The 9,964-nt window shown below is 39.8% G+C and overlaps 1 protein-coding gene across 4 annotated transcripts in view; it reads right to left on the bottom strand.

The window, feature by feature from the left end:
• TNRC6A (trinucleotide repeat containing adaptor 6A) overlaps positions 1–9,089 on the bottom strand; it is a 122,033-nt gene extending 112,944 nt beyond the window's left edge. For all 4 annotated transcript variants that reach the window (XM_069106390.1, XM_069106416.1, XM_069106379.1 and 1 more), the window contains exons 1-2: positions 8,906–9,089; positions 8,493–8,540 (exon numbers count right to left, since the gene is read on the bottom strand). Coding sequence is in view for 3 of the 4 variants with exons in the window: in XM_069106416.1 (XP_068962517.1) it covers positions 8,493–8,540; positions 8,906–8,910 (53 nt within the window). In the remaining variant the exon portion in view is untranslated. The remainder of the gene's footprint in view (positions 1–8,492; positions 8,541–8,905) is intronic.
• Positions 9,090–9,964: the final 875 nt, after the last annotated feature.

Below are 9,964 nucleotides of genomic sequence, written 5' to 3'. Positions count from 1 at the left end.
ACACACACACACACACACACACACACACACACACACACACACACACACACACGCGCAACTAGCCGTGTGACCTTGGGCAAGTGGCTTAACCCCAATTGTGCTCCAAAAAAAAAGTCTTGTCAAACTACCTCCATAATACCTCTTGAACCTGTCCCCTCTTCTTTCCCCTCACAGATCCTACTTACTGAAAAAAGTCAGATTTAGCTCCAACATGAAGTGTGCTGGAGGAATAACGTTGGAAAAGTAGGATGGTGTCAAATTGTGGAGAGCCTCAAATCAAATGTAAATCTTACTCAGGAGGCCATAATGAACCAATGAAACTTTCTGAGCAGAGAAGTGACATGATGAGATTTTTCTGGCAGACAATATGGAGAGAAGAGAAGAGGTGAGATACTGTGATGATGGGAACTACTGGACTCATTACCTAAAAGGATTTAAAGAAGGGAGAAAGAACAAAGATGTGTTCAAGGTTTTGAACATGGGAGATGGAGCAGTGGTGCTGAAGACAGATATGATAATATCAGGAGTGAAATTCAGAAGGAAAAACATTGAGGTGATGGCTAGAAATTCAGGTAGGTCTGAAGCACATACGAGAGATCTAACTACACATACAGATCTCCAAGTCCTATATATAAAAGTGAGGATTGAAACTGTGGGAGTGAATGAAGCTGCAGAGCGGGCCCCCATACGCACACTTCAGTCCTGATTCTACTCTGCTCCAGACTCTACCACGGTCACAGCAGTTTTGCTCCCTTCTATAGGGAGAGACAAGGATGGAGGAGTTCATTCCAGATAGAGAGCATGGTTTGTACAAATGCTTAGTGCTAAAGGATGATGTCAAGTTTGGGAAACAGTATGAGTAATGTGAAATAAGGTTGTAGAGGTAGGTTAAAACCACATTATAGTTTTAAATATGGGTCTAAGGAGCTTGCATTTTATCTAAGAAGTAAAAGGGAAGTTATTCAAGGCTTCTTAAACAGGTGACTTGTTCAGTCCTCTAATAAAAGCTACAGAGAGGTCAAGGAAAAAAAAGGACTGAAAAAAGTCCTTGAATTTGGTGGTCAAGTGACTGATGATCCTTGAGGAAAGGGTTTCACTAGAGAGGTGGAAGCTAAACCTTAACTGCATTGAAGCCAGTAAGACAGAAAAAGATATAGAGACAATTTTTTTCAAGAAATTTGCTGGAGGAAAAAAAGACAGGGCAGTATTTGGATGGAAGATGGGTCAAAGGAAGGCTTTAAAACTGGGGAGTCCTAAGTATATCTGTAGCCAGATGAGAAGGAGCCAGTAGTAAGAGAGAAAAAAAAAAGAATAATAGAGAAGGAATGAGTTTTGGAGTAAAGTCCTTGCGAAGGTATGAAGGATCAGTCACCTTTAGCAAAAATGAGGAATACAAAGACAAAAAAAAGGATATCTCTTCTGTGACTAGAGGGAAAAAAAGAGTAAGTGGATGAAGACATTAAGAAGCTATGAGGAATAAAAAAGTATAACTGAAAAGCACATGCAACATCCTATCTTTCAAAATAGCAAAAAGCTATTCTGGAGAACATGAGCCTGAAAAGAGTTAAGCATAAAACCCAGATCATCTCAAGAATACTTATAAACGAAATGGAAAGGAAAAACACAAAATGGAATAGATCTGCTGGTTTTTATAGTACTTGTTTCTCAATAATGATAGTGGACTACTGTGGACCTATCTAGTTTCAATATTTAATGTACCATGTTTCAGATGACTATCAATTTTTAACTGAAAGAGACCTTTGAAGCCCAACCTCCCCACCCCTTATTTTTCCAGATGAGACAACTGAGGCTCAATATGGTGAGAGGACTTGGCCAAAGTCACACTAGTATTAAGTGGCACAGTCAGGATTCAAATCAAGGTCATCCGACACAATTATAGATCTAGATTTGGAAGGGACTTTAGAGGTCCGACTCTAGATGGATGGGAAAATATTTATTTTATTTTTATTTTATAAATATTTTATATATTTATGTTATATTTATAATATATATGTATTTATAAATATTTATTTTATAGATGAGAAAACATGTTCAGAGAGGTTAACCAAGGTCAATAAAGGTAATTATCAGTTGGGACACGAACCCAGGCCCTATAACTCCAGAGTAAGTATTCTTTCCACTAGATTAAAATGAGAAAATAGCAATGGAATTTAAGAATACTGAAGCCAGAAAAGCTAGCTGGACCTGACCAAATACAAAATCTGTGTGAAACATGCCTCCTAGTTCTCACCAGAAAGCATGGGCAATAGGTATACAATTTCAATGGTAATGAGGCATACAATTTCAGAGATGGCCATTTGTTCATGTTTTGATTACAAGGGAGGAATCACTGAAAAGTGATAATGATGTAAAAAAGAGGGGGAAAGGATTAATGACACTTATAAGGAAAAAAATCCATGCAGAAGGTAAAGCAAATGTAAAAGTGCTTAATTCTTAAGACATCTCAATGAAAGGAAAATTACAAAAGAAATTTAAGAGATCAGACTTTTTTTTTTACAACAAAAAACCTCACTAATCAGACAACGGCAACTACCAACCCACATGGCCACTTTTATATCTCTATAAAAACTTTCTGACAATGGTTTGTGCACTAGTCAAGAGTAATCCCAATGAAAACTTAAGAAGGGAAGAGGTAAGCTTTCAGATATTTTCCCTGACATACTACAACTTTTCTATGACAGACTATACAACTAATTCCACTGTACTGAGTCAATAAGGCCAGCTCTTCCTCAGCGAAAGGAAAAAAGGATAAGCTCGGAAAAGATACAGAAAAATATTGAGGAAGAAAAAAATAAGTTAAGTTTGTTCAAGTGAGAGAACCCTGACCTTCTAAAAGAACAGGAGTTAAAGTTAGAGGTTTGAGGTCTAGAAGAGTAAAGAAAGTTTGGAATAGCCACAAGGATAAAGAATTATCTGGAGAGTAATAAAGGAATAATGAAGCAGTAGGAAGAACACATCCTCTCATTACTGACTTTTAGCAAGTTATTCAAACTTCCTGGGTCTGTTTCCTCCTATACAAACTGTGATGGGTAAGACTAGATGATCAATAAGCCTTGCTGGCTAAACATAAGAACTATGGCATCATTTTCAATTTCCTTAGTACACCTTCCAAAGGGCCTACTATCATGTTTGCACATAACAGGCCATGAATCCCTCAACCTAGGTTTTCCCTTCTGTAACTCTGATGTTTATTCTTTCAAGGGATATAGTAAAATATTCAAACATAAGTTTAATTATGTGTGCTACTCCCTAGTTTTAGGAATGGTGGTAGGGAGGATATCAAGGCAGCTCTAAAAAAAAAAAAGCTAAGAAACACTTACAGCAATAGAAGCTCAATAAATGCCTAACAGTCACTAGAATTGACATCAACCTGAATTAGTTATTTGAATCTTGTCATAACAGAGAGAACTCAATAAACATTACTTTTCAGAAAATAATCTGCAAGATTCAAAGTGTGATGCTTCTCTACGAGGATCAAAGATTTAGAGCTGGAAGGGTCCAACAAAGAAAGGCTACCTAATCCAACCCTCTTTTTTTACAGATGAGGAAACTGAGGTCCAAAGAGGCTAAGTGACTTGCCCAGTCACTCAGGTATTATGAGAGGCAAGTTTTGAACCCAAGTCCTGTTTCCCCTGTATCAGCCTGTCACCACAATTACTCATTTTATAATTACTCACTTTTTCATAACCAAGATTTAAATCTATTTTTAACACTCCATTCCATCAGATAAGTCACAGTGATAATTAGGTTATGTGTTACTTAAAACTCTTTTCCTTAGGAATAGCCATAGCAGGAATGTTAGTTTTCTTTTCTATTCAATTACTGACAACTACAAATTTCAATATTTCAAGTGAGAGAATTTGGTAATATACAATGTTCCTACCTAACTTAAAGGCTAAAAAAGAAAACTATGCCTCAGAATACTTTCCCCTTTCTGAATATCAATATACTATCCTCTCTTGATGTTCTTCATCTCTTTTGATATTTTCTTACAATGGAAGGGTGCTATTACTATTTCAGCTTTGGCTGAGAGCTCTTTAGAAATGCTTATTCCAACTCATACCTCAAATCTGATTTTTCCCTAGATAGCGGTCTTCCCTTAGTTCAACTCCAAAACAAGCAACTCTTATGACTAGCAACACTATTTTCATAGCAACCTACAGAAAAGATTACACAATCATAAAAGCAGCAATTAACTTTTATCAGCTGTAACTACTAACACAAAAACCTGCAATTATTACTACTTCAAATGTTTGGGGGAATATGTCTCAATTTAAACTAATAAAACTGTTAATTACTGTTCTTATTGTGTGGTCTTTCACAGCAGGTTGTTTAGAAATGCTTTACCCTGAAGATATAGCAAGTTATCACGAAAAGAGCACTCACTAGCTTTGGAGAGAATACCTAGATGCAAAGGCTGGCTTTTGCAACTGTGTGACCTTGGGCCAAGTCACCTCATCACTGAGAGACCTCAGTTTTTTCCTTTTTAAATGATGAAGACTGAACTACAACTGTGGCATCTTAACCTTTTTTGTGGAACTCTGGAAGTCTGGTGAAGCCTATAGACCACTTCTCAGAATAGTGTTTTTAAATGCATAAAATACATAGCATTACGAAGGAAACAAATGAACTGAAATACAGTTATCAAAATACTGAAAAAACAAGCTCACAGACCCCAGGCTAACTCCTGAACTAGTTAATCTCTAAGGTGTCTACAAATTCTAGAAACTATGATCTGATAAATAGTAAAATTATTTTCTTTTCCCCAATGCTTATTAGTTTTGGCTTAACTAGGGTTAGTCTGATAAATTCAGGTTTTATGTATAACTGTAACAAACAAATTTTAGCTATGTTAAATTTCTATCTCCCACAAAACACACATCTAAAACGCAAAGTTTTCCTAGCCTATGTGTCTTTTTTTAAAAGTAATCAGAGTTAAGTGACTTGTCCAGGGTCACACAGCTAGTGTCAGAGGCTGAATTTGGACTTAGGTCCCTCTGGATTCCAGGGCTGGTGTTCTATCTACTTTGTCACCTAGCTGCCCTTTAGCCTATGCTTCTAAAAAGAAACATTTTAGATGCCAGAAGCCTAAAAGGAAGTATTAATTTCATATTAAAACTGGCCTAAATTACACACCCCAGAACGAAACCTTTTGGGATATACCTTGTACTATCAAATCATATATCACATATATGAAAGAGAGAGCTAATAAGAAACTTGGCAATTTTATGAGTTCAATGACACATAAACCTCATCACAGAAAAGGAAGACAAGGCTCAAGAAAATAAACATAATAAAATTTTCATAATCCAAGTGATAAATGACAGGGCAATTGAGGCATTTTTCACAAACATTTTCATTTCTAAAATAGTATTCAATAATTAGCTGAAAAAAGAGATTTAACCAGTAACATTTAATATACACTCTAGACTAAGACTGACAACACCAATGTTCAATTAGGTGAATTGCAATGAACAGAAAAAATTAATTTAGATAATTGTATTCTCTTTTGTTTTTTTAAATTAAAAGTTATACTACAGGGAATAAGACCTCAAATTAAATAATCACAGTTTGACTACTGAACAGATTTCAACATTTATGCTGGGGTGAAACTGAGGAAGCATCTGGTGCAATGGCAGGAGCAGTGCATTCAGATGATCAGAGTTCCAATTCTAGCTGTTTCATTTGTACAATACCACAGCAGCACGCCCTCAGAGGTGAGAGGGACATCAGAAATCATCTCCTGCAAACGTCATTTTACAGATGAGGAAACTGAGGCCTAAAGAAGTAAAATGACGTGCCTAACTTCATATAGGTTTAGTAAGCAGTAAAGATGGCAGTTCAAATCCAAGTTCTCCAACTCTAAATCCTGGACTCTTTTCCAGTATACCAAGATGCCTAATGACCCTGGGTAGGTAGCTTAAATAGTCTATACCTCAATTTCTTCATCTATAAAACGAAGAGGTGGTATTAGCTGACCACTAGTGTTCCTTTCAATTCTAAATCTATGATTCTAGAAAATAATAAAAAGGAGTAACTGTTTCCTGTCTTTGTCAAAAGGGGATGGGGGAGAGGAGCCCAGAAATTACTATAATAAAGCAAGAGGCATCAATGAACATTTTTTTAAAATTAAAAATGATAAAATAATAAAGAGCTCTCAAATTAGTGGTTTTAAAAATAAAGTCAGCTTTGGCAAAGAGTAAAATTCTGGCTATTAAAACCTACAATCATAGATTTTTACAGCTGGAATGAATCTTAGTTATCTAGTTCAGCCCTTTCTTGTTCAATATCCTGTTAGCACCAAGGTCAGAACTAGATCCCAAATCTCCTTACTGACTGACTCCTAGTTCAGTGTTCTTTCCACTACACTGTGGAAACAAATTTGGACCACAAATCCAATTAGCAGAATGTCAGCCAAGAGACTGTCTATGACTTGAAAAGAAGTACAAAACTGACATTCCTTCATGGCATATTATTCATGCAAGCCACTACTAAATCTGTAACGATCTTTTTCAGGTGTTGGGACCTGTGATTTTCTGAGACTCTGGTGTCTCAGTGAGTAGGGAGCTCTCAGTATGGAAACTCAGTCTATACATACATATAGATAGATAATTCTGCAACTCAGTCTTAAAGAGGTGCCTGAGACACTGGGAGATTAAATGACTTGCTCAGCTTTGTGGAGCTGGTGGTATCTGACACAGAACTTGAACCCAAACTGCCCTGACTTTAGACTGCTAGCTCTTTAGTTTATCCACTAAATCAATCACAGTCTCTCCTAAACACCTTTAACATATGGTAAATATTTTTGCTATAGGGGCAGAGGCGTACCTCAGGATAAAACCCCCAAGGATTACTCTGAGAGCAACAGGTTAGGGGATCTGTCCAAATGAAAAATAAAGCAATAAAGGGCAGAGAAACAGATGCTCAAAAATAAGTCGCAATTTTTTTGCTTTTTATTCCATTGACTCAACATGTTAACATTATTTTAATCAGCATTTAACTATCAAATGCACTTAAATTTGAGCAATTTAGTTGTTGAGCAAATGAAATTAAGACTCTTATTTCAAGAAGACTCCATTATACAATGATCCTGTAATAACTGTATAAAAGAATCCTAATCAGAAACCTATTAAACAACCAAAGGCTCTTTATCAGTGTCTAATTATATAAAGTAATAATCTAAAGTAGTTTATTTATCAAACTCAAGACATAAACTAGGAGCAATATTATATGATAGAAATATATTTAGGGGATTTGAATTCTCAAGCTTTAATAATGTAATTTAAAATATTAACTTCTGGGATAAAGTGCACATATTAAGAACTGAATCCAGGAGACCTGGCTTTTGGTCCAGACTGGGCTACTTACCAGACATCTGACCTCCAGTAAATCACAACATCTCAGAACCTCAGTTTCTTCATTAATAAAATAAGCTGGGGGGGGGGGGGGGGGAGATGGTGCTCTCTAAATTCCCTCTGCTCTAACATTTTATGATTCTATGCTTAAAAAAAATTAACTCTCTTCACTTTACCATAGTGGTATTCTTTCCCCGTGTGAGTAAAACTGTTCATTGATTTTACTGGCCTAGAAGTTTCTCTCGGGTTCCAAATATAGCATAAAAGGGAAGTGAGGAAACCAAAGAAAGAATTAAAAGGACTAAAGTGAAAAAGTACAACAAAGACAGAAAAATGGTATGCAAAACAGTTCAATATAAAACAATCCTCTACCGCTTCTCAAACAATATCAGCAAAGTTAAGCATTTCATAACAATATTTAAAAATTTTCCCTCTTTTTTAATCTACGTTTTTGCGTCACCAAAACCAAAGCACTTTGACAAAAACTGGAACTTATTGGGACCAGATTGACTTCTTTACCTTATGGATTTTCTTAAATTACAATATCAGATGTGGAAACAAATGTAGCTTAAAGGAAATAAAACATAGCTCTTAGGTGAAGTTCAAGGGCAAAAACGGATTCGGAGGCAAGCAAATCCACATGACTGCAGTACTGAAAAATGCTTTTGGAAAAACAACACTGTATCTTTATGAATGCAACTATTTGCGCTGCAAAGGAATCACCGAAAAACCAAAACATTTTGACAGCACGACAGAGGGGCCACCTCTAGCATGGGTCACACAATGCAGTCAGAGTAATCAATGCAAAGGTTCCCTAATGAATGTCTACGCATTTGAGGTTTTTTGGTTGGTTTGTTTTTAAACCGAGTTTAAAACAACTGCGTTTTCTTTTCTTCAAGAGACGCAAGCATAACATGGCCAGTCCTGCAGTCTTTTCTTCCTCTATGGCAGCCTGATGTTACCCTCTGACGATCTGACAACTGTACCCCCGCTTGCTAACATGGCAGAGAAAGCGTCTACCAAAAAATCAGACCGTGGTACCCAAGGGGCCAAAGATGCGAGGTTTGGGGGGGCGGGGGGGGGTCCAAGGGCAAATCTTAAAACCGCTCTTCTTACCTGCTTAGTTTCCTTTCGACTTCTTTGGTAGCTTTAGCTTCCAATTCTCTGCAGGAGGGGAAGGAAAAAAAGACCAGAATCACCGTGAACCCGAGCCGCTGCAGGAATTGCAATCAGGGGCAGGCAGGGAGGGAGGGGGCGCCTCGCGGAGGCGGGCGGGAGGGCGCCTGCAAATCAGGGAGGCTTTAAGGCTGGAAAAGGAGGCGGCGGGGAGCCCGGCCGAGCCCCCTCCCCCGGCTGCCGGCGAGCCCTCGGCCGGAGCCGCCGGGGATGCTGCGCGGGCTTGCAGGGGAGGAGGGGACAGGGAGGCGGCGGCGGCGGCGGCGGCGGCGCAGCCCTAGCCCCGGGGCGAGGGGAGACCGGCAGCCCCCGGGAGGGACGCAGAGCCCACCCGCCACGGAGCCCTTGCTCACCTCATGTGTGTAAAGTGCACGGGGAGGAGGCGGGGGGAGGGGGAGAAGGCGCAGAGAGGCCTCAGTCCGTCCGCGGCGCTGAGGGGAGAGGCCCAGCCCGCTGCACAGCCGCCATTTTCTACACCGACCCGCCGCCGCCGCCGCCACAGTCGTAGGGACCGGAAGAGAAACAGCCGCGGTCGCCATCCCCTTCCGGGAGCACCTGCACCCCCAAAATGGCGGCCCTAGCAACCCCGCCCGCCTGCGGAGCCGGCCCGTGGCAACCCGCGGCTGCCGGGAGCGCGAGCCAGCGGGGTGCCGGGCTTGACCCGGCGTGGGGCCGGGGCAGTTTGCGCGCTCCCGCTGAGTCTCTCTCTGTGCCCTGACAGAATCTCTCTCCTTTCCCCCCTAATAATACTCGGAGGGTGCTTCCCTCTCCAGCCCCGAGAAGGTTATCTGCCCCGTGACCTCCCCAAAGGCTCGGGGCTTGAAGGGGCCTTACAGGGCGTCTTGTGCAAACCCCCCATTTTACAGCGGAGGAGGCTGGTATGGAAAAATGAAGGACAAGCCCAAGTTCACAGCAGTGAAAGGAGCAGAGTGGAATTCGAATCCAGGTCCTTTGACCATAGATCTAGCCCTTTTCCCCATTTGCCACAATGAGCCGTTCCAGGCCGTCCTTTTCCCCTTCAAGTCACCTTTAGCTAAAAATTTTAAATAAGTTTTTTTCAATTATCAAGCATTTTAAAATTTTCCTCTCCCCCAAACAAAAACCATTTTGAAAAAAACATGCATCTTCAAGAAAAACATTCTTGGCTTGGCCTCCTCCAAAGATGTGTCTCATTCGGTCTATCTTGTCCATCACCTCTTTATCTGGAGGTGGGTAACATTCATTACTGGTCACCTTTTTTTGGAGGAAATTTTAATGACCGTGTTACAAATATTTCTTAATAGCATCGTGCATTCTATTTAACAAATATTTATTAAACTCCTGCAGTGTGCAAGGCCCTCCGTATCTATCACAGCTCAAAGTGGCTTTGGAATGTTAAGGCTAATGCCTGTGGAGCTCAAGCACCAGCAGGT

Source organism: Petaurus breviceps, unplaced genomic scaffold (genome assembly GCF_028583685.1).
Source record: "Petaurus breviceps papuanus isolate PSGF00001 unplaced genomic scaffold, PetGlider_PUasm1.0 138, whole genome shotgun sequence".
Classification (NCBI taxonomy): domain Eukaryota; kingdom Metazoa; phylum Chordata; class Mammalia; order Diprotodontia; family Petauridae; genus Petaurus; species Petaurus breviceps.
Note: the sequence above shows the minus strand (reverse complement) of the source record. Positions and strands in the feature narration are given on the sequence as shown.